General features: G+C 37.8%; 2 protein-coding genes across 10 annotated transcripts in view; one reads left to right on the top strand and one right to left on the bottom strand.

The window, feature by feature from the left end:
* Window positions 1-25,495, top strand: part of LOC103479974 (disco-interacting protein 2 homolog C) — a 171,182-nt gene that overhangs the window by 69,845 nt on the left and 75,842 nt on the right. For 8 of the 9 annotated variants that reach the window (XM_017309912.1, XM_017309911.1, XM_017309917.1 and 5 more), the window contains exon 2: window positions 12,001-12,072. In XM_017309912.1, the coding sequence (XP_017165401.1) occupies window positions 12,001-12,072 (72 nt within the window). Of the gene's footprint in view, window positions 1-6,895; window positions 6,981-12,000; window positions 12,073-25,495 lie in introns of those variants that run through there. The other variant, XM_017309919.1, reaches the window with a different exon arrangement.
* On the bottom strand, window positions 14,818-17,683 carry LOC108167078 (zinc finger protein 177-like). The gene is made up of 2 exons (XM_017309948.1): window positions 17,356-17,683; window positions 14,818-16,254 (listed from the first exon to the last, which is right to left on the bottom strand). The coding sequence occupies exons 1-2, from the start codon at window positions 17,552-17,554 to the stop codon at window positions 15,236-15,238; spliced, it is 1,218 nt and encodes a 405-aa protein (XP_017165437.1). The 5' UTR covers window positions 17,555-17,683; the 3' UTR covers window positions 14,818-15,235.

Below are 25,495 nucleotides of genomic sequence, written 5' to 3'. Positions count from 1 at the left end.
TAGGTTCAATCCTTCATTCACTTAAAGAGCTTTTAACTGATTCCTTTCTCCGCCACAGATGATGTGGAGATTGTAGGTAAAAAGGTCAGCAGCTAAACTGAGAACCACTTGTCTGTGTTTGTGTTTGGGCTGAACTGATCTGATACCTTCAGCACCTTCTGTTGTTTATATTCAACCCTGGAAAGACGAAGCAGGGAGAGAAAATGGATGGATTGGTGGATCTGTATAGCTTTTAATCTGACCTGGACTTGGACTGGGCCAGTGCAACATTGTATTGTTGATGATCAAGCCTCAAATTTTACTGCAGAATATTTTGATATGCAGAAGGGTTCATGACCGACTCAGAAATACAAGGAATCCAAAGTACCCAGGTCGTCTGGGTGAAAAATCTGACTGTTTTGATAAAACCTGTTCATAAACTGTTACAATATCAATTAATTCTTAAAATTAAATGTTATTGAACATCTTTTCAGTCCCTCCTGGATTTCATGATTCTTTTTGTGATTATTTTGCAATAAAAACCAAAGTATTTGTGGGACTAATTTGAAAAGATTTACAATATTTGCATTTATTTATGTTGGTAAATGAGACATTTCATTACTTTCCGTACAGATCATGAGCTATAATCTGACATCAATAAAGGCCAAGGAAGTTGTTTAGACCAAAGACAGAAATTTTTTGATAATTTTTGAGAAACATATGCAATAAACTCCCAATTACGTATTGGCTTAAGAAAATTCAGGTATTTGTTGATTTTGTGTAAATTTCCACAATAAATCTCAAGAAACTGGAGGGACTGATTGATACAATTTGGCAGTAAACGAATAAAAACTGCCTCGATTTGGTTGATAAGATAATATTTAAGCACATTTAGTATTTAGTCTAGAAACTAGAGGGCCACATAAAAAGCTACGGCGGACCGGATTTGGCCCATGGGCTTCGAGTTTGACACTTGTGCAGTAGACGACCAGTATTTGTGGTTTTCTGAAGACGGAGTTTAAGAAAGAGAAGGAGTTCTTAAAGAGACAGAGCCCCAATTTCAATGCATTTAATTACAAAATCAAATTTCTTTTAAGTCATATTTGAAATATGTACCACTTTAATAACAAAAGGCAACATAATTACTGGATTATTTTATAAAATATGCCTGGCAAACACAAAATAAATATGTGAAGATCAGATAATGAGCACATCTGATCCGCAGCACCTGGTTGTTGTTTTTACTCTTTCATCTGAAGCACATGGAGAAACCAAGCAGTGTCTTGTTTGACTCATCATTTTTGGTAGTATTCAGATTTTCTGAAGATTGAAGTTTTTAGTGAAACTCTGCATCTGCTTTTGGTTTAGAGAAGGTCAGTGGGGTGAAAGTTCGTACCGAAATCTTTTGGCTGGTTTTCATCATGAAAGTACGGAAGAGGATTAGGGCCACTGGAAAAAAATAAAAATAAAACAGTTCTGACTTTAATCTCAGAAGTTAGAATTCTGAGATTAAAGTCAGAATTATGAGGGGAAAAAAAGTCAAATTCTGAGATTAAAGTCAGTGATAGGTATTTTCCTAGAACCTACATAAAAGAACCACAGACAACGTATATGAATTTATGACTAAACTTCTGCAAGCAAAAGGAGAAGACTCTGTCAACTGCTTCTCCAGAGCTGTTCACAGAGCGTTCTGCTTCTCTTTGGATACAGCTTGTCTTTTATTCTCAAACTTCAAAGAGGGAGGATAGGCAAGATAGACAGCAGAGGAAAAACAGCAAAGGTCGTAAAACATTTTACCTAAACAAAGCAAAGGTCGTAAAACAATTTAACATCTGGCCCCTGATCTGAGCCCGGTTCAAATCTCGGTCAAACTGTTTCACATGAAGATAACAGGCAGCTGTGACTTCCAGGTCAGTTCACACATACAGTTTAAACAAGAGAACACTTTAACCTGAATATGAACTAAAGTAACAACAAAATGATAATACCAAAAAATCTCTATCAGTCAGAATTCTGACTTTTTTCTCAGAATTCTGAGATTAAAGTCAGAATTATGAGGAAAAAAAGTCAAATTCTGAGATTAAAGTCAGAATTATGAGGAAAAAAAGTCAAATTCTGAGATTAAAGTCAGAATTATGAGGAAAAAAAGTCAAATTCTGAGATTAAAGTCAGAATTATGAGGAAAAAAAGTCAAATTCTGAGATTAAAGTCAGAATTATGAGGAAAAAAAGTCAAATTCTGAGATTAAAGTCAGAATTATGAGGGGAAAAAAGTCAAATTCTGAGATTAAAGTCAGAATTATGAGGAAAAAAAGTCAAATTCTGAGATTAAAGTCAGAATTATGAGGAAAAAAAGTCAAATTCTGAGATTAAAGTCAGAATTATGAGGGGGAAAAAAAAAATCAGAATTCTGAGATTAAAGTCAGAACTGTTTTATCATTTTTCCCAGTGGCCCTAATCCTCTTCCGTATGAAAGTTATTTTCGGTAAACAGAACTGTGTTTTTGAAGGGAACCAGATTGAAACGCCCCTCCGTCTGGTCAGGACAGATGAGAACCCGGGTTAGGTGAGGCTGTAAAGCAGTCGGTTTGTTTTGGTGATTTATGTGTTTGTCAGAAGTCCAACTGTCACCGTCTCAGCCCTGAAGGTAAATATCGTCGGACTGACGGCCGCCGGCTCGGTTTTGAGCACAGCTGCAGGCCTGCTGTTAGCATGAGGGTGTCGGACATCAGTGTCAAAGGTTATCCTTCTCTATTTCGGGAATTTTATTTGACTGTTGAAGCTCAGATTTTATCCCTCGTTCTTTCAGACTCGATCTGAATTTCTCCCTGCTTTCTTCTCCATTTCTGATCTATTTCTGGAATATCTAGAGGAGGAAAGTTTCCGACTCCCACCTTTCGGTGATAAAGCTCCATCTGCATCCTGGTGTGATATCTGGATCAGGAGAAGTTCATGTAAATGAAGGTAGACACACAGGAGAACTCACCGGGACAGTTTTAGCACAATGAAAGGTCAGCTAACCCCACCTGTGAGCTGCAAACAGAACCTGAGCTGCTCTTATTTGCATGCAGAGATCAGATCTCAGTGAGGGAACAGCCAAAACGGCAGCAGAGCATTTTAACATCAGGGGGAAGTCGGTGTTCGCTGCAGGCTAATTCCAGGAGATTAAGTTCCTCTTTTCTCTCCCCTTGTAGATTGATAATAATTTATAGATATGCTAACATGCATCTATAAACACTTTGGCATATAGAAGGAGACTATATGCTTAAAAATTATGTTTACAAATGCATATTGTGCTTACAGAGCAGTCTGAAATGTTTAGTATGACAACTTCAGATAAGTGAGCAGACTTGGCTCACTATTTGGCAAGAAACGATAGATGTCTTCTTCCCACAGTTAATTAATGCATAATAAACAGTTATTAATGATTTGTAAAGTGTTTGGAGATGAATTAATATCTTTAAACTATCTATTAGCCACCTATACGTTTTCATTTACAATCATAATAAAGTGTTTTTGCATCACTAGCTAATAAATTAGCAGCGCTAACCGTAAACATTAGCTCTGTTAATGCTAAGGCTAACGCTAACTCTAAGGCTAACTTCAATTCAAATTATAAATCACCTTGAAAAACTACAACCTTAAAGCACAGATTTGATACCGACATTAAATTTGACATGTTCTGTAATGTTTGTACATTATATGTCCGTGTTTTTTGTTCTCTTCAGAATAAATTTCTTGGGTTGTGAAGGAAACGGAATTGCTGCGTCTTCAGCCTCTTCAAAATAAGAGCATGAATATGAGCGCTTAACTAATTGAACAAATTCCTAACAGTCGATGGTCAAAACTTCAACACAGATTTCAAAAGAGAGGTTACAAAACAGTCAATTAATTGGTGCTGAAAAAGTATTTTGAGGACGAAAACAATGTTGCATTTTCACAGAATCCCTGCAAAATAAATTAAAGTTTGTGGTTATAACGTGATAGAACATAAAAATGGTTTAAATACTTTGGAAGCACACCATATTTTTCACATTAAAAGTGGAATAAACTTCATAATAATCCTTATTTTTACATCTCAAACAGCCGCCCTGTAACTAGGGGTGTGTCTGGTTTCTAGATCCTCCATAAATGTTATTTTAATCCAACCCATGTTGTAATCTTCTATAATAGACACATGACACTGCTGGAATAAGTGACCCCATGACCCAGATTTTCCACAGGGAAGAGCTGCGCTCGCATCACAAGACTCTCGACTCGATGAGGGGACTTTCCTCGGACATGTGGGTCAGCCAGCCGAGCCGCCGCGTCACGAGGAAACCGATGTTCGAATCGTTGCGTCCGTCTCTCCCTGCTTCCCTCTTTCCTTCGGAGTGTCTGTTTTTGTTTCAAACGCAGGAAGTGAGATCACCCCGCTGGATTTGCTCTTGATTTAAGATGACTTCATTAGTTTGGTCGATTTCCCCTGAGCTTCTTAGCGTTGAATCTGGGAAATGTTTGGATTCTTTGTTGAGTTTCAGTAAAATGTGGAGCCAAATAAACTTCTGGATGACTTTGCACTCATGAGGAAATGTCGATACAGATCATGTTACGATCACTGAAACGAGGGAAAAGCTGAAGTTTAAGTTGTTAATAGTCTCAGTTTTTAATAGTAGACGGCATTGTCTGCACCAACAGTCAACAAATACATAAAATATATTAAAATGCCAAAGAATTAAAATGAATAACAATGTAATGAATGCTAAAGATGCTAAGTTATTAATGTAATAGCTCAAGATGAAGATTGGGAATCTCATAATTTCATACTCTAGCAACGTTTTTGGATATTTAATCATGGTTTTTTTGGGACAAATAAGTTTTGGTTTCAAGAATTTTGCAACTTTTGTATGAATTTAAACTTTTATCCAACATTTTTGTTCTGCAGAAGCCCAAGATTTGCTTGTACACTTTGATATTCTCTACTTTTAGTTAAAGAAATAAAAATTAACTGTGTTTTTTGGCAGGCTTCTGGTTCTGAAGAACCTAAAGATCCAATTTAAAACAGGTTCACCTCATGAGTTTATTGGCCTTTTTGTTGCTGATTCATTTTTCTGAAATTCTAAAGTTGATTTCCCACCTGATAGCCGGTAGACTAGCATGTTTGTTACCCAGAATGCTTTAGTCCACTTACATTTACATATGCATTCGAACCACACCAGAGTTCACTTTAATCAAACCGAGACCGAGGTTTGTAGATGGATCACAGTTAGCTTTTTTTTGGTCCGCTTCAGAGTTTGAAATGAACCGGACTTTCTAGGCAAAACACACTAGAGTTCAATTAAAGCAGACTAAACAGGGTTGGTGTGAATTCACCCCTAATGCCTGTTGGAGTCCTGTGATGCTTGTGTCTTGGGAACAGATCTAAAACTGAGCTCAAACATTACTGGGCTGAGAACACAGCCTTGTGGAACACCCGTCAAGCTTCTTGTAGACTGTTGCTAAAAAATCTCGTGAGCTCGAAACTATGCAGCAATAAAGTAGCTAGTTTGTTAAATCTACATCCAGTTTCTTCTCACCTTTGTAGGCAGGTTACAGTTCCCTCTTTTTTTGGTCCGCATCAGTTTGATTTGCTTTCACATCTCCCCAAACGAACTAGACTAAACAGCGCTGGTGTGAAAAAAGAGGTGGGTGAAAAGGAGTTAAAGTTTTGTCGTAATATTTTGTGGTACCATTGTGATGACGATAAAAGTGACGAGAGGAACTATTTATCGTCATTTTTAAGTAACTTTAGGACACCAGTCACGTAAAGAAATGTAATTTTAACCTTTAACCTTCACACAGTTTCTGCACTTAATCAAATTTTCAAATTTATTGGTGTTTATTGAGAAAACAGTTGAGAAAATAACTACCAACCCCAACAATGTGAACCGTTTCAGGGTGTCCAGACATCATTAATTGGAATTTATCACAACAAAGAAACATCAAAAAGCTTATCTTGATAAGAAAGTCATCTCTGAATGACGAACGACGCGATAAATGCCCATCCCTGAGTGAAATCACCATGAATATGGTTGTATTGTGGTTTAAAGTTGAGCTAAAAAGCAGCCAACGTCTAAAGAAAAAGAGAAAAGTATGAATCAGAAGAAAATCTGCTGGCTTTAAGCTTCTTTTCCATACTTTATGTTGAACATCTAGAGAAAACCGCCCATAAAAGACAAGCTTCCTTCACTTTGATGCGGAGATGTTGCGGTCGCTCATGTGAATAGCAGTTAAAGTGGTTGATCTTGACGTATTCGTCACTGTCTGCTTGAGTTCAGCTGTCAGACAGATGTCTTCTCTGTTCTTCAGTCGGTCCAGATTATTAAAACCAGCAGAAAAAAAAAAACCCATTCAGTTCTACGTTTGCATCCGTCAGCCTAACGATACCGCGGATCACGCTTCTCCTCGGCCTGGTTGGTGGTTATTGAGCAAACAAAAGAGACGGGAATCAAACTTCCCGTGGGTGCGTGCGTCCTTTCGCTCGCCTCCCTGTGAAGTCGGCCGACAAACAAACTCATTTGTTTGCTTTGCTGATGTCGCCGGGCGGCGTGTTTGGGCAGGCGGAGCTTTTTATTTTAGCCTGACACACAACACTTTGAACTCAGGTGTCGGTGAAGCAGCTGCCAGCAAGTCGGCTGCAAAATGTGCATGTGAGCGTGCACGAGAGAGAGTGTGTGCACGAGAGAGTGTGTGTGCACGTGTGCGTTTGTGTTAACAACAAAGGCAGCAGCGAAATATCAGCAGACACCTTCAGCCTTTTGTCTTCAGAGCAGCTGGAGCCGCTCCTCTCGCTAACCAATGAGCTGCTTCTGGCTGAGTGTGTTTAATTAGGAAACTGTGTGTGTGTGTGTGTGTGTGTGTGTGTGTGTGTGTGTGTGTGTGTGTGGGTGTGTGTGCGTGCGTGCGTGCGTGTGTGTGTGTGTGTGTGTGTCGATGGGGAATGAGCAACCTGTGTTCACGAGAGGAGAGGAAAGTTTTTTGCTTGGTGAGTAATTTTCAATCTATTTTCTGAAAGTTTCAAAAGAAACTTCACTAAAATTATTGCTTCTTTTTCTTGTTGCTCTTATTTCTCTCACGTTTCTGAAAGTCTCTGGGTTATTTTGTGTCTTTTTCCTGTGATGTCACGCTGATGTGACCCTGTTTTCAGAGCTGCAGGAGGAGCCTGGCAGCTGTTTCTGGATAAACAGAGGATGTAAGCGCAGCGTGCTGACGTAGGCGTGTGGAAACCCCACTGTGAAGGATTTAACCCGCAGTTTCAGCTCCTTAAAACGACTCCATTTAAACTGAAGCAGCAGCACTTTACTGGAAGGGAAGCTAATAAAAGCAGCTGTTTGACCCAGTAGCTACTATCTACATTAGAAATCTTTGTATTGAAAAAAATGCAATTTTGCAATTGCAGTGTTTTCAATTAACAGGAATATAAGTTGAAATCATGTGATCAAGCTTAGATAGAAATCACGGCCGTGACTGACATATTCAGCAGTGTCTGAAAATTATTCGTTTTGAACCAAAATTTAAACTGAAAACCAGGGACTTTGGTTTTATGTAAATATTAAAACTGCTTCTCCAGCCAACCAGGCAGATCGATTTGAGCAGAAACGTCAGTTCCTCTGGTTATTCATCAGCTGCCATGTTTCATGCTGGACTTAATGGATTCTTTCTGCTCGTTAATGAACTGACCGCTCTAATAAAGTCGCGTGTTGCAGACGGATTCATTTCCTCGCTGCTTTCAGGAGGTCAAACCCAAACCGATGTCTCCATCCTCACCTTGGTACTAGAGCCCGGTTAGCGGTTCCGATTCTCCAGGTGGGATCCGTAAATCATTTGAAGTCAGGATTACAGCTCAGGTTTCGCACTGTATGTATGATTGGGTGAGAAATTATGGTTACGGTGTTGAACTTCATGGCGCTGTAACACCTGGGTTGGACTCTGGGTTGTTTGTCTCTGTTGTTCTTAGGAATCACATTTTTTACTCTTCAAAAAACCTGCTGGAAATCAAAATGGCAGAAAGAAATTTCCGGTTTTTGAGCGATTCTTGATTCAGGATTTGTCTGTTCATCTGAAATGAGTCTATCTGAGCTCTTTTTCTTCTGCCTGTGTGACTTTCAGTCCTGACTCAGCTTGTTGTTTCTCTAAACACCTGCTGCTTCAACCGCCATCGGATCCTGGGGTGTGTTTGTGTTTTCCTTTCCCTCGTTCCTCAGGGAGTCCTTCGGTGTTTCCTCCAGGCTCCTGTGGGACTTTAATTATAGTTTTTATGTGAGAAACCTCACCTTTTTCTTCTCCTTAGTGTTAATTAACAAGACTCTTTGAAATGATTAAGCCTCACAATTAGCAATAAATCAATTAATTGCACGATAATTTAAAATTAAAAACTACCTATCTATGTAATTTTAAAATATTAATAATTTGATCAGTTTCTCTGTGCTTCAGTAGACTTTTTACCAAAAGCTCTTTTACTTGAGTTATTTCTTGGACAGAAATAACTTTTATACACTAAAAATATGTTGAAATAGTGCTACTTTTACTTGAGTACAGTTTGTTTATATTCTCCCCATGTCTGAGAAAGTAATGATTAATAAACACAAACCCGTTCAGAACCGACATTTCTAGTGTGAAAACATCAGAATAAAGTTTATTCTCTAGGAGCTGCACAGATGCAAAACTGCCAGCCTCCATCTTCCCCTCCTGGTTTTAATTTTCTCCATTCACCTTTTCCCTCGTATCTGTGTCTCGTGTTGCTGCTGCTGCTGCTGCTTCTCTCTCTCTGTATATGGTCATAAAATCTCAGCTGGCTCTTTCAACACAAACCAGCTTCCCACACTCACATTCCTCTGCGCCGCGACGGTTGTTTAGCTGAGAAACGGTCCACCCAGGGTGTGAGTGTTTGCAGAGTAAGTCTCATGCCTTAACTTCGGTATAATGGTTATCATTTCTGTTAATATCCTGCTAATCTTTACTCATCTGGATCCAGGATGTCAAACTGATGCAGAAACTAGAAGCAGGGTTCTTTTGATGCGATGTTGGCGGATAAAAATCTTTGTATCCTGTCCAGTTCTCTTCCTCAGCTCTTCTAACAAATGCATAAGAAAATAAATTCTGTTTCCCATCTGGAGGAAATAAAGATTTTTTTTAATATTTACATATCTGGGTTGGGACGATAAAAGAAAATAAAAGTATTTATTAGGGTTGCACCGATTACAGTTTTCTGGCTGATCACAGAAAATAAATCTGATTTTAGGCATTACCAGTTTTTAAAGTTTTATGCCAAAATATATTAGGGATGCAATTAATGATTGATTTTAGTAATTGATTAGTCTAACATTTAGTCAGTTAAACATTTTTTTCATTTGATAGAGGAGATATGTTGTGATGACTTCCTGAGGGGGGAGATTCAGAGAGAGCAGGAGTTTCTTAAAGAGACAGAGACCCAATTTCAAGGCATTTAATTGGGAAGTAAAATGTATATATAGCATTTTTCTAACATTTGAAGGTAACATAGATACTTGATTGTGTTGTAAAATGGTAGTATGTGCCTGGAAAGCTCGTAAAGCTGCCCTTTTGAGGCATCTTGTAAACTGAAACCGCCCTGAAACCAGTTACCAGTTTCCTCCTGAACCAGTTAACCAGAGACTGTGAGAAAAGTCCAGACCTCCAGCGTCTGTTTCCCCTCCCAAACTGAAGCGTTTGCTGGTTTCCTCCCCGTCTCTGCAGGGCGTTAGATTCCCTATCGGAGATGCTAATTACCGGCTTCGTGCCACCAAACTCTCGCTCGCTCCCTGCAGCGGATGACGTCAGGATTGCTGATCCGAGCCAGTTAGTCGTGTTTCTGTGTTTCAGAAGGATTTGTCAGGTCAGCCGAGCGAACGGCTTATTTCCCGTGTTGGACAGATCTGCTGCCGGTTTAGTGTCACTCCGCTCTCATTTATCCGTCCCTCACTGCGTAAATCAGACTGAGCTCCTCTCACTTTCAGCAGCATGAATCTTTTCTCTTGTCAGTTTTAGTTCTTAGAAATAATCAGGCAGTTCTTATTTTCTTTAAAGAAACCTGAATAAACAGCAATGAATAATCACTGATCATCTATTTGGCCATCAAATTTGCTTATTATCAAATTAAATGCGCCATAAAGTGCCACAAAATGTACCAAAGATCCCAAATTTAAGCCTAAATCTTCCTGTATTTCCTGATGAAATAAAAAAAATGAATTTTTGGTTTAAACAGATAAAAACATGTTTAGGAATAATATTTAGTATTTTTTCTACACTGCAGCTTTAAACCATGCATGTTTAACATTCACAGCAGCTGCTTTCTGCTTCAGGGCTTCTTCTTCTTTCTTCACCGTCTTATTTTTTTAATTCTTGCACATTGAATTCAAATTTCTCTGCAGCTGCCGACTCAGCAAGAACTTTTCTATAACATCTGAATTCATCAGGTTTGGGAGTTGCAGGCTTTCTGCAGGCTTCTCCCTCATTTATCACAACATTGACAGAGTAATTTTAAAAAATATATTTACTTCTTCTGTGTGCCTTATTGTATTTACAGATGTTTATGCGTGCAGCGTTTGGACAAATAATAGATTGTATGTATGCTGCAGTGCATCATGGGAGTACAGTGAAGGAACAGAGACAGCAGAACGTCTGTCAGTTGAAGTTTTCAGTCATTTCCATACAACTGGAGGTCATTTGTCATTTTGAACAGCTGCCAATCCGTCCTGGACGTCTGAGCAAAGGAGAAAAAGTCTCCAAAAGCAAAATGGAGCATTGAAATTTGACTCTAATCTTAATGATCAATGACCTTTGGAGTTTAGACGCTTAATTATAAAGCAGAGTCCATTGCTTGGGAGAAAACCAAACTCATACAAGCTGTCAACCTTGGTGCAAACTGGGTTATCAATGGAAAAGAATCACTGGGCTGGAATGGTCTAGTCAAAGTCCACCTCTCGGCCTGATTGGAGGTGATAAGAGAGCTGTGCAGAAACAAATATCTGCAACTTTCGATGAACTGAAGCAACATGGCACCTGCTTTTTGTCCAAATAATGTTTATGAAAAATTGAGCCAATATCGATATCTGATATTAATACGGCTGTTACAGCCGATAACCGATATTTACTGGTATTGTGTATTTTTTCCTACACTTGTAACTCCGTACAGCGTCTACATTATTTCTCTACTTTTGTTAAACACGCTGTAATCCATAACTATCGATGTCACATGACTGAAAATATCCCACACATTTATCTAATTTCCCATCAGGACCAATAAAGTATTTCTGAATTGAATGACCAACCAGAAACACAAAATGGAAATAAACATTGGTGGTTAGTAGTGGCCCAGTTTTACTTATCGTTTGACCCTTTTCATGATTACAAACTTTGCTGGATGGTAAATTGTCCCTGAAATTATTGCTGCAAACAATAATATTGTCGTTTTGAGACAATTTCCAGCCAATTAAACTAATTTTCCCAGCATGCTTCACTAAATTCCCTTATAAGTTTAAAATTTGCTCTTTATTTCGTAGAAACACTTGTTGTTGTTCTCTGAAACTCTTCCAAACTTCTGCTGCTGTTGTTTGCTGAAGGTTTGTTGATCATATTTGCAGTAATCTGTGCGATTGGATTCAGATGTGCGTCGCTCCGTTTGGAAATCTGCTGATTTGACACTCGATCAGCAGCTTTGAGCTGAATTAAATGCACAGTAATAATTCTCGCCCCAGTTCTCCTGCAAACGAACAGCACCATCTGGTTTCTGACGGGGAACCCGGAGTGTTTTCTCTTCAAAAGTCTGAACTCGGTTGTGTTTATTTGAGCCATTGTTTCTTTTTCCTAATGAGTTTTACGAGTGAAATTTGAGGAATGTTGTTTTTCCTGCAGATTTTTATGACCTTAAGCAAACTTGAAGTCGTGTTATTCTGAACCCGGAAGTGTTGGTTTGATTTAATCTGCATGGTGTAACGGATTTGATGATTTAAGGGAAGTAATCGCCCCTCTTTCTCTCTCTCTCGCAGGTGACATCACACAGAAGGGCTATGAAAAGAAGCGATCCAAGCTGATTGGAGCCTATTTCCCCCAAACTCCAGGTGAAACAAACTTTCTCTCTTCATCTTCTGCTGCCGTTCTGATCTGTGCCGGTTAAAAACTGTGGAAAATTTTGATAAATAATTTAATGAGTCACTTTAATCGCTAAAATCAGATTTTGGATAACCATGGCAATGATATAAAAAGTAATTACTCCCTTCCCCTAATAACTGCTTTTTGCAGAATAGACCCATTGGAGGAATTATGGGTGTTTTTACACAATAGTCTGGTAAATTTGGGTCAGATTGAGGGCCAAAATTGCAACATGTTACATTTCTGCTGCTTCAGTCAAACCAACCTGTTCTCCTCCTCGCCTGTGGGGGCGCTGCACCAAGAACCACTAAAGGAAACGACACAAAAACCTCCAGAAAAGAAATTTAATGCAACTTTATGTTGTTCCAAATGTAAACAAAAATAGAGTAGCGTCAGATTTCTCTTTCGTTTTTTGTTACAAGCCATTTCTATTGCATGTTTGTTTAGGTTGTATTTACCCAGACTGCCCTGCTCTGTAGTCCACTTCCTGCTTTTGGAGTTGGACCAGAATTTCCGCTAGTAGAAAGCAGAGTTTCTAGGCCATGAAACGGCCACCATCTTGTTGAAGAATGGTGTTGTTCAGTTGTTTCCCATATGGATTTGGAGTCACACTTTCCAAAAAGTTCAACTTTTGTATCGTCATCTGATATTTGGCCCAAAATTGTAAAAATCCTTTACAAATTAACAAAGAGTGAGAGTGATGATATTCTTGAGAATTCTAACAGAGTAAATTATGTTTATTTCATTACAAAAGCTACATTAATACACTAATACTTCAGATTGAGATATTTAAAAATACACAGAAAATGAAAGAGTAAAACATCTATTTATTATACTGGGAGCACTGGCCACAGACTTCAGTCTGCTGGTCACACTGGGAGAACTAAATGACTTCTGAGACGTCCTGGTTCACAGGCTAAAGCCAAGAATAAAAGAGAAATTATCCTAAAGTGTAATAGAAAATACATAAATGTTTCCTTCACATTCAGAAACAGACATTTTCAGCATGTTGGGCTCTGACTTGTAGCATCTTTATAGCTAAATACCGACATGGTGAAGCTGAGCTGGAAACAGACTGAAGACCAGCAGCTCCAGCTGATCCTGACTGATCTTTCCTCACAAAATCCTCTGGTTTTTAATTAACTTCTCCTCCAACAGCGGTTTCTCATCAGCTCTCTCTCTCTCATTAGAAAACAGTATTAAAGCGTTAGCTGCTACGCTAACAATCAGCGGTTATATTAGCTGCTATACTAACAATCAGCGGTTATATTAGCTGCTATGCTAACAATCAGCGGTTATATTAGCTGCTATACTAACAATCAGCGGTTATATTAGCTGCTATGCTAACAATCAGCGGTTATTTCGGGCCAATTTAGCTACATAGGAAATATTTTCCGGTTGTTTAGAAGCRMATTTCTGGCTGCAAAGTCAAGTAATTCTGATCTTTCATTCTTACCTGTGAAAGGTAATGCTAATGAATCCAGTTTGTTTCGTAAAACGGTTGAAACGAGTCCACACAGCAAAGGACTTACGCAGCTCCGATCGCCCTGCTGCCACATAGAAGATGGCGGACGCTTTTACGTACGACTCAGCCTCCATGAGGCGTCTACGTTAGGTCTATATCAGAGTAGACCCCGCATTGCCTGCTCCGGCGCAGAAAATACGGCGGCCATCTTGGAGCGGTCGTCTCTCCTACTTTGCTCAACCAAAACAGCAGAAGATGCCAGTATTGTGCTTTCGAATATTAAAAAGCGTCCACATTTCAACTTTGTCATTGTTTCCTCCTTTCCATTTCTACTTTCTCCTACTATGTTTTTGCTTCATCCCACCTTTTTGCCATTTGTTCATCGGTTTTTGTTTAACTATACAATTTCCCTCATATTTACCTGTTTTAACTGTAAAGCTAGTAGGATTTTAAATTGCCATTTTATCTGCCCTCTGATTTCCTTCTACTCCAATATGTGCTGGAATCCACACAAATCCACACTATTAAACCTATATTTTGTATTCTGAATAATGTATGAAATATTTCTAAAAAATTGTCCGTCCTACTGATTGGTTACATTTTAAACTTAATAATGCAGAGCTTCAATCTGAACATATTGTTTTTAATGTTTTTATATCTTCTACCCATTGTGAAGCTAATAATATTGCCAGCATTTCTCCTGTGTTTACTGATAATCCGTCTGTAATTAGTTTTTTCTATTTTTATACAGAATTCTGGTTCTACAAAAGCCATTCCTATTTTCAGTTATTTTTGGTGCATTTGTGCAGATTTTAATATATTGATAATTGTTTAGATATAATTATCTATGGTGTAACATTTATCTAATCTCTTTTCCATTATTGACATGTCTATTATTGCTTCTGGTAGAATCCATGGCGGTTGTATAATTGATATTGATGTTTGACTACTTTCTAAACTATTTATTTGAAATCATTTTCTTTTTGATTATCCATCCAAAACTCATTTCTTTCTTTTCTTTTTCCCAACATGGTTTTAAAAATTTCCAAGTTGGATGATCAAAGTTATTGCCTTGTAAATTTAACCAATAATTTAGTTTTGGCTTCTTCAATCTAACGACATTTCTCCCCTTTCTCTTTATAATGATGGCGTTGATGTGATTTTCAATGGTCGGTACATAATCTTAATGCCTGATATTGAATTAATTGTCTAATTTAACCAGGTGTGTTTTAGCTGAAATACAACTTGGTATTATTCATAAATCTTTATTTCAAGACAAAAAGTAGTCAGTGATATTTTAAAAAATAAAAATACACAAATTAAGTTAAAAAAAACATCACAAAGCAAATAAACAATTATTCAAATAGTTTAAATATCTATATCTAATATCACTATATGTCTGTCAGAGCTTTCATTAAGGTGTTTGATACATCCAAGTGACACATAAATTTATACATGAAATTCTTAAACAAAGCATGAAAAGTTTGTATGTTACTCATGACAAATATTTGTATTGCGGATGCCCATCATGGAAATCTGAGGATGCTGAAAGCGTCCTGATTGGCTACTTTGCAAAAGTCAGCCAGTAGCATGTCAAGTAGCTTCAATATATGAACTTCCAAACCAGTGGAAAGGCTGGAGAGGGAGGCAGGGATGGAGGTTTGGCTTCAAAGTGGCCCCTGACCTTTATGGGTTTTCATGTGAATGATCAAATTATCCCTTCGATTGAAGCTTTTCTCACAAGACTGGCATGAAAAAGGCTTCTCACCTGTGTGAATGGTCATGTGACGTTTTAAATACCTAATTCGAGAGAAAAGCTTTCCGCATAACTGGCAAGAAAAAGGTCTCTCACGTGTATGAGTTCTCTTGTGCTCCTTTAAATCAAAAATTCGAGAGAAACTCTTTCCACATATCTGGCATGAAAAAGGTTTCTCACCTGTATGAATTCTGTTGTGGACTTTTAAATGACTATTTTGAAAGAAACTATTTCCACATATTTGACATGAAAAAGGCCTCTCACCTGTATGGGTTATCTTGTGACGATTTAAATTTCTCATTATAGAGAAACTTTTTCCGCATGTTTCACATGAAAAAGGTTTCTCATCAGTGTGGGTTCTGTAATGTTTTTTCAAGTTATAGTGTTGTGTGTAACGTCTCCCACAAATGCCACATCTTAAAGATCTTTTCTTTGTGCGAGTATCAGACTGACTCTCTGACACAGAGCAGCTGCTTCCTTCCTGATCTTTGCTCTCAACCACTGGAGAGACATGAAGGGAAAGCTGCTCTGTTCTTGTCTCTTCTTCATTCACATCATCTTCCTGAAGAGTAGAAGTCAAAGCAACAAACTGCTTCTGGACAAGCTGCTCTCCCTCCTGACTGCTGCAGAGGTCCCTCTGATCCTGTCCAGTTGGTAAATGTTCTGGTGGCTGCTGTTCATGTTGAAGCACMAAARAATCWAGYTCYTCTTTTCTTACATAYRTTAGTGGATATTCTATTYYCTCATGTTTAAACAGTGTAGGTTCTGGTTCCTCCTCCTCTTTTTTAATCAGTTTTGGTTCTGGTTCCATCTGTTCCGTTTCAGTCCACTGATGTTTTTTCTGGTCCTGACTGGACCTACTTGCCAGGCTCCAGACTTGTTGAATGGCAGGAGCTTCCTCCTCATTTGAGACACTTRGCTGTTGRAGGTCTGTGGGAACAAAGAATGACATCATTAATATAATTTAATTGATGACCATCTCATGGATCAGGCTAGTTTTCCATGGAGATTCTGGTCTGTAGGCATCATGTGRTTCATCTAAAATTAGCTTGAAGAGTTTAACTGAAAAGCAGGTAAAGTGTCCTCCACACTAATTTGGAGCTGTGGCAAAAATGTTCAAAAGATTTTAATCCAGAAATACAGATTCATACAATTTTTTATAAAGTATAGAACTCAACCTAYATTAAGACAATACGTTTTGTTTTTAATCTCACTTGTGACCTCACATTTAAAGTTGATCAGACTRTGTCGGGCTTTAATCAGTAAAACATGGCTTTTCGGTTCTCTGGATGATAAATGGGATGAGACACAGAGGCTTGTTTCTTTAAGCCATTTCTCAAACTAAAGAGAAATGGCTTGTGTTGTGTTTTATTTCATTAAACACATCCGAGAAATGTAAATCTGGAGAAAAGCATGTTTCTACTTTGACAGTTTGTCAGTCTCCCAGTAGAACTGGTCTGTGCCCCTGAACTGCAGGGATAAAATTAAATTATTATTAATATTATTATTATTATTATTACTAATACCACAACTAACTTTATACCAATTTTATTAATTTTTTACCTTTAACAATGAATTAAAAATGAAGATGTAGCACTTTAGCTTCAGCTGAAGAGAGATAGGATCACAGCTTTGCTCTGCTATAACAAGGCTGTGAACCTGCAGCTCCAGACCTGCAAGTGGCTCCATGGCTCACTTAATGTAAGAAACAATATTGCCATTTGTTTCATTCCTTTATGAAAATATAACACAGCTCATCCTGCGTCTCCTTCATAATACTCTCCACTACTCTGATTTACAAAATCACGTATGAGATTATAAATGAAGAACTTACACGTTGTATTCCAAATTTCCAGAACTAATAACTGGAGAAATTAACGAATGACTCATAAACACCTTTGTGCTAGCCTCTGTAGCATCAGAGCTACCAGCTAAATCAGTTCCCGTTCAGCAGCAGCTGAAGCTGCAGCAACTATCACCGCTGACGGATCTCTGTCTGTTGTGAAAACATCAGCATTTATCCAGACCTACCAGAACTTTGTCTCTGCAGCTCCGAACCGACTCTGTGTAGCTTAATTTCTGGWTTCCAGTYRATCCCCATCATTCTGCGCTGAGCATCGAGCTCTTCCTCGTAGCAAATGATGGTTTTTTCAACCTCTGTGAAGATTTCTTGAGCAGCAGCAGTTAGTCGCTCTCTGATAAACTCTCTGAGATGCTGAACTGAAGACATGGTTGCTGAAATATTATCAGAGATGGAACAACGCAGCAGCTATCTAGCTTAGCCCGTGCGGGTTTCTTCTCTTTTTGTAGACATATAATATAAGAGTAGACCCCTCATTGGCTGCTCCGGCGCAGGAAATACGGCGGCCATCTTGGAGCGGKCGTCCCTCCTACTTTGCTCAACCAAAACAGCAGAAGATGCCTCTGTGTTTACTGTATTTATGTCCACCGGTGAGATGCCAGCTAATATTAGCTATAGTGCTTGGTGTAATACGGGGTTTAGCCCCGCTATGAAGGCTAACTGAGATTCCGTAAATCTAAAAAAAAAAAATTATTCTCTAACATTGACTTAGATTATCTGACACAAGAGCCTACATTAGAAATGAAACAGTTATTCTTGAGAATAGGGACAAAACGGGTCCTATGGATGAAGCACAACATTTGAATAAAATATACACAAAATACAATTTTTTCAAATATCTGACTAAACTAACCTGGGTCATGTGAGCACAACAATGTATATTTTCCTGGTATTTGCTGAATATTTTTTTATTTTACACATTGTAGTTGGTGGATGATGCCTGTAAAATCCCTTGTCCAGGAGCAGAACTCAATACATTATAATAGTTTAAAATAATTAAAGAAATACTAAAATTATATATTATGACAATTAAGTATAAGTAGTAATATAAATAATTATAAAGGTATCAATAAATTGAATTAAAAATAATTATTTTTTTTCCAACTCCATTGAAATTTGTCCCTAGTTTTTGTCAACACCGTCAGAAATTAAAAAAAATTAAAAATCAGGCATTATTGGGGGGCACCAGAACTTCTAAGGACCCCATGACCACTTCCTTTCTCTTCCTTTGCTAAGAGGGCTAGTTAGCTCTGGTTAGCTTATGTTATTCTTTAGTTTTTTCTTCTTTTTATTCCTACGTTTTTTGTCACAACCATAATGTGTCAACACCATAACTGACAATTGACAAAGGTTTTATGAAATTTTGTGAAATAAAAGCTTAATTTTGGTACAATGTAAAGATTTCATGGACCTGATGAGCTACAATATGGCCTGATTCAGAATAACATCATATAAATTGAGGTAGTTTGGTTTTTGTCAACTCCGTCAGATGTCAACTCCATCAGAGTTTTTCTGACTCTTTCAGTGAAATTGCTGTCAAATCTCACTTAAATGTGCAATTAATTTATTTTAATGTATTTGAAATAAATTGCATTACTTCACATGTATCAAGTTTTTCATTTTGTCACCACCTTCAGTTCTGTGTCAACTCCGACATGAACTGTCAACTCTGTCAGATGGACTTTTTGTTGCTTTTTCTTTTAAATAATATTTATTTTGTTTTTTGAGAAGCATTTGTCTGCAAAATGAGTAAAAATGTCACTAATAGGGTCATTAAAAATATTTTTTAATTTGTTTTTGTCAGATGGTGATGACAACGTTCTAGGTCAGGTCGATTAAAAATGTAATTAAAAAAAAAATTTTGCAACTGGGAGCCTGCACCTTAGCATCTTTACATTTCCAAAACATTATTTGTCATATTTGCATACATAAGGTTGAGAAATAACACAAAAAAATTATGGGAAAATTAAAACCCTTTTTGTCCCTATTCTCAAGAATCACTGATGTATATTATTGAGCTAGGTTGGTTTTGCCCCTAGAAATACAGTAAATACTGTTTTGAAAGCTTCGTTGTGTCTTTATGTTGGGTATATTTCTCTCTTTTTCATCTCTTTGTTGATATGAATAATTTAAATGTCACAAAAAAGCAAAAACAGGAAAAGGGAGAGATTAATTTTTTTCATAAGTGCCTGTACTCTCTACAAGCCACATTAAGCCCTGAGTATTGTTCTGTGCCTTTTTATAGTAAATTGAGTGCTTTATTTAAAAACAACATGCTCTGCTGTGCAAATGTTGAGTCATTGCAGAGAAACTAGCTTGTAGGAAAATAATCAGGAAGTGGACATAAAGTAAGTCAAATAATGTGAGTCAAACTTTAAAAGACCTTCAGAAAGGCAGGAGAACTGGTGAAGTAAATCAGGTTAAAGGTCACAGGGAAATCAATCAATCCATCCATCCATCCATCCATCCATCCATCCATCCATCCATCCATCCATCCATCCATCTTCTTTACACCCTTGTCCCTTGGTGGGGTCAGGWGGGTTGCTGGTGCCCATCTCCAGCTGACGTTCCGGGCGAGAGGCGGGGTCACCTGGACAGGTCACCAGTCTGTCACAGGGCAACACGGAGACACACAACCATGCRCACACACACTCACACCTAGGGACAATTTGGAGAGGCCAGTTAACCTGACAGTCATGTTTTTGGACTGTGGGAGGAAACCGGAGTACCCGGAGAAAACCCACGCATCCACAGGGAGAACATGCAAACTCCATGCAGGAATCGAACCCAGAACCTTCTTGCTGCAAGGCAACAGCTCTACCAACAGCTCTACCACTGTGCAGCCCGTCACAGGGAAGAAAGGAAGCAAAATATTTTAAAATCCAAATTTAGATTTACTTCAAAATACCAAAGAGGGAAAATATCTTTTTTGGTGATTCATTCTTTATTGGGTAAATAAACTCAGCATATTGTCCTACTAACAGTTGCTGCTGAATGTAGTAAATATTTAAAAATCAGCTTTGTGTCGCTTTAAAAACAGTTAACTGAAGTGGCCAGCAGAGGGTGCTACATCACCCTTCTCTTACTTCCCATTGACTTGCGTAGAAATGTTGATCTCGCGTCAATCTTGGTTGTCAAACTCGAATGTTTTCCATGTGCTGCAAACAATAAAATAGTTTACTTCGCTAAAAACCTGAATTCAAACTGAACTGAGTAGTTGGAAGGAAACAACAAAGCTAATCTATTCATACGATCAAATCTTCAATCTTTGACTTCGATCTACATGTGGTATCATTCCTGTTAGCATTTTCATGTTTATCTATCTTTTATTCTGACCTACTTTCTGGTTGCTGCTGTTTGTAGACCAGTAATAACTGGTTGACTGCTGGGAAACTCTTACTGGTTCTAGGTACCAGCAGTTACCAGGAATGAAACCACAGGAGATGGATGTGACTCAACACTGTGTGACTGATCCAGCTGGATGATTACCTTCATATTTGCTTTGTAATTATGCAGCAGAACTGAACAACCTTTTTATTAACTATCAAGAATGAACGATGTCATTCGTACAGGAAAGAAGGTCAAGGTTTCCCGAAAAGAACCAGTTGGTCCAGATTCCTTGGATTGTTCTGTGAAGGAACAGTCAGAGGAATTAATATGTCTCAACTACTGTAAGTGAGACATAGAAGTTGTATAATAAGGAAAAATCTTTTGGAACCAAATACTCTGGGAAATTCATGGGAACTTTTTGAGTTCCTTTTTGGGGGGGCTTTGAGAATCAAGGCCCAAATACCAACATTTTTACCTTTTTCGTTTATTTTACTGCTAATAATTAGACATTTTGTCAGTTTAATAACTTTTATTAATAAGTACACCAATTATCCAAACATGTTTTTTATTGAAAGAGCCGATATTTCCAGACTTTCAGTGAAATCACCACAGGTTCCCAGTGTTGTGACCAGTGGTGGAGTTTCATGGCCACTTGTTCAAACATTCAGTGTTTTTGAACCATAAATGGTGGTTTTGCAGTTTGTTAGCTAATAAACTGTAAATTATCTTCTATTCCCGTTTGTATTGGTTGTGAACCAGGACTTATAAGATATGATACATTTGGACACTATATCACAAATGTATCGGTTGTATTGTAATATCAGTGTGTAGAATATTTACATCTCAAACGACTGTTTGGACAGCAATAATTATTGACTAATAGTGTTATAAACTTGCATTTTTCATTCTAACATCACATTTAAAAGTCTCACACCAGCAGATTCTCACACTTATGTTACCCAAAATGCTAAAGGTCACAGAGTGATGGAAGCATAGACAAGAAAAAGACCCATATGGCAACAGATATCCCTCTTTAAAGGTTTTCTACAATCGTAACACTCAAATACAGAGAAAAACCAGATTTGTAGCATTCATTAAAAGAGGTAGGATCATCTCTTCATGAAAAAGATGGCAGAGGTGCAGCATAACTTAAGTCATCAACTAAAAATTCATTTTTTTCTGCCTTTCTGCAGGTGTAGAAGCAGACTTCAAGGGTGTTGATGTGTATTCTCTCTGCATCTCTCTCAGTCAATTGATTTTATTTGTTAAGCACATTCTAGCAACAAGCAGTTCAAAGTACTTTGTGATAAAAACACAAAAACTCGCCAATTGAAAAAACATTGCATTTTGTCGCGCGCTATCATCAAAATCATCAATACGCATTAAATATGTTGGTCAGTGCTCCATTTATTATGGTCGAGAAGCAGCACTAAACAGTTGGGTTTCTAGTCCAGATTTAAAGGAACTTGGTGTTCTCTCCTTTACTTCTACCTCATTGTTTCCCTTTAAGCCTTTTTCTCACTTTTCTCCCTTTTTTTTCCACCTCTGTGTTCATTACATTTGAAATAGACCCAAGGTCATTTCTTATAAATCTTTCTGTATATCAAGTGCAGCATCACAGCGAAAGCTTGTCAAAGTAAATCTGCTGGGTCCCCTTGACATTATTTTGTATTATATCACAATATATACAATCTCTATCAGTTTTTCCCCAATATCATGCAGCCCTAATTTGGACCTCGCATCAAATTCTAAGAACCTCTTTCTCGTGGAAATTGTTTATTGCACTTGTGCAACCACATTTACTTCCAGTAAAGAAAATTACCTTCAAATGTTTGTTGTCACAGCAGTGAAAACTGGTACAAATTAAGGCCTGGTTGGTTAGTCGATGGTACCACTTGGTACCCACAAAGAGGCGGATCCCGAAAGATGAGAACTGCAACAGTTTGAATTGTCAAAGGGGCAACATGGCCGCCAACAGAACCAGTACACTGAGGAATATTACCAGTTTGTGTGTTATGTGAGCTGGTGATAAATCACCACCAGCTCACTAGTGCACCACAGATGGATGCTGCTGAGTCTATGAGGAATGCAGACGTCCTCATAGACGTGGTGGTTTGAAGTTTGAGGTCACAGTGGCACCATCAGAGCTATTACTGGAAAACGGTCTCCTCTGTCTGTGTGCATGGAAATACAGTCAGAGAAGAGTGCATGTTGTCTTGGAGTTTGGGAATCTCAGGAAGTGCTTTGTGTTCAGGAATGAGGTGAGTGGGAGGGGAAAAAATGATTGGTATTCACATTGAAGCCGTGTTGGGGGGGTCTCAAATTCGCTTTGAGGTGGCGGATGACTCAAACGTCTTCCATGAACACAACCACACAACACAGAGGGATGTTTCCATTACTTCAGAGGACATTACAATGGTTGGACAAACCACACATCTAACCAAAACCTTCAGCAAAACCTGCGCCTGAGGGGTACCTTCTGGGTACCAACAGACCGAGACAGATTATTGTTAAGATTCATAAAACTTAATTTACCCCAAATGGGGAAATACAGGAACACAGAGGAGTGTTGTGTATAAACTTAAATTTAAATTTAGGATTAAAAAGTTTACATGATTTGATTTTTGGACTTGGGAAAATGAACAAGGAAGAAATGATCAGGACTCATTTTAAAGATCCAAAGAAAACAATATTGATATGAGGGACGACTCAAAACTTTAGCAATAAAAAGTTCTGCTTGAACTGCTATAGTCCAGGTCTGATGTATCAACAAAGAGGATTTTAATAATGTAATTCCTAGACATCATCACCATCACTTCAATTTATTGTTGACAACTTAATGGATCAAAATAGCAAACCTTTCTTTTCCAACAAAAAGCTTAAGTTTGCAAGATGGACGTCCTGAAAAATGCCTCATCTGACACATTTATAAACCAGCAACCGTCTAATGACAGGAAAACTCCAATGACCCACTCAGCAACTACATGAAGGGATTGATCTGGGTTCAGAACACAAATTTGATAAACTGGCAATAAGCCCTTACGGTTAAGTGGATCAGAGGCTTTCTTATGGCCTCTCTTAAGAAACCCTCTACAGTTTAGCTCTTCCATTCTCCATTTTCTCCAAGTAATTTGTGTTTTAAGAAGTATAGTCTTTCAAAAATCTAAATTACACAGAATGTGGAGAGCTATTGAGAACAAAATAGCAGGATAGTAGTTGGTTTGTCCTTGGTCAGTTTGATATTGTGGGTTTTCTCTTTGTGAGTGAGGTCTAAAAATATATTATAATTGTATGTACTGTGATCTGAGAGGATGTGAGCACTACGCTTGTTTCCTGCTCTAATTTCCAGTCCTTGGCACATTCCATGTGTAAAATGCTGCTAAGCCGTGTGGACCAGTTTTACCAGTGGCTCAATGCCATTCTCCAACATTTTGCACCCTACAACAGCCACAGTGTATGTTTCTAATATTTTCTTTCTGGACGAAATATGTAAATAGTTGACTTCACCAAAACCAGGCTAAGCAGTAACAGCAGATTTTGGTTGTTAAAAGTTTTATTTGGTCCAGATGCAGAAAGGGTGAAAACCACCAATCTGCATTCAGGTTTTAGGTGCTTTGCACAAATGGGTTTTGAAGACCACAATAGTATGTTTACATGCCATCTATTCCAAATCTTAAAAGTATATATATTAACCAGAATATACCTTTAATGTGTATAATAATTTAATAAAATATTAAAAAATTCAGATAAATATGGTCTCACCTCCAAATTGTGCATTCATAATAAATGGCAAATACATTTCCGCGAATGCATTAACAGCGGAGCTTATTTTTTGTTTAGTGTTTTATGTGCGTTTGCTTAACTCACTTGGCTTCCCATAAATTAATTTTCCTAATCATAAACATCAGTTATAGCTAGTTAGCTATACCAAAGCTGTGTTCAGCAGAAGCTAATGCTGAAGCCCCAACATCAATTCAGATTATATCTGTTCTTAAGAGACTACAACTCTAATTTTCACATTATAATTTACATGGCCTGTTATGTAAAATTCTACTTGAAGTTTACATATCAATCTCTGTGAGGTCAAACTTTAATATCTGTGTTAAAATTTAGTAAAGTAGTTAGATGTTTATATTCATGCTCTTATTTTGAAGTTGGTGAAGACTGTTGATTCAGCATTTCCATTTCTTACCCTCATGTTCTCTTTTTTTAAGAAACTCGATTGAGCAAATAGTAAGTATGTATCAAAGGAACAAATTAAGTGAATAACCAGATATTAAAATCCATGTAAAAATTGAATATCTGTGAATTGTTTTGAGTCCCTCCACATTCTCCACCCATAATGCAGAGCAGCAAATGCTTATTCTCTACCCAGAATGCATTGCTGTAGAACTACAGCTTGTATTTCCTACAGTAATCAGTTTAAGGCAAAATCAGCAACAGTTAGCAAAACTCAAAAACAAGCTAACTGAGTGAAAAGTCTGTTACAAATAATCACTTCCTGAAGCACAACCGTAGAAACAGATGTGTAATTACAAAATTGACCCTGTTGAGGTTGTTACACCACGTCGCGACATGTTGCCATTGACCAATATGGCAACATGATTGAATTAAACACTTCTGCAGTAGCTCCAGCTAAATACTGTGTTGATATATATACTACTAACTTTTGCTGTTGTGGTTTAGGGCTAGCTCAGCTAACTTTTAGGTAGTGTTGCACAGGTTACTCAGCAATCTTCCAGCTAGGTAATATTATGAGAGGAAAAATTCTAGAACTTTAAAAGCCTTTTGACTCATTATATCCTCTCTATGCCCGGATTCAGAAAAATGCTGTTCCAAAGACTGAGATCACGCAGAGAGAACAGCTCAACAATAATCAGCATTTACCATACCATACCATACCAACTTTATTTATAAAGCACTTTAAAACAACCACAGCTGATACAAAGTGCTGTACATTAAAACACAGCATAATAAAAA

Source organism: Poecilia reticulata, linkage group LG17 (genome assembly GCF_000633615.1).
Source record: "Poecilia reticulata strain Guanapo linkage group LG17, Guppy_female_1.0+MT, whole genome shotgun sequence".
Lineage (NCBI taxonomy): Eukaryota > Metazoa > Chordata > Actinopteri > Cyprinodontiformes > Poeciliidae > Poecilia > Poecilia reticulata.
This window is presented reverse-complemented; position numbering and strand designations above follow the sequence as displayed.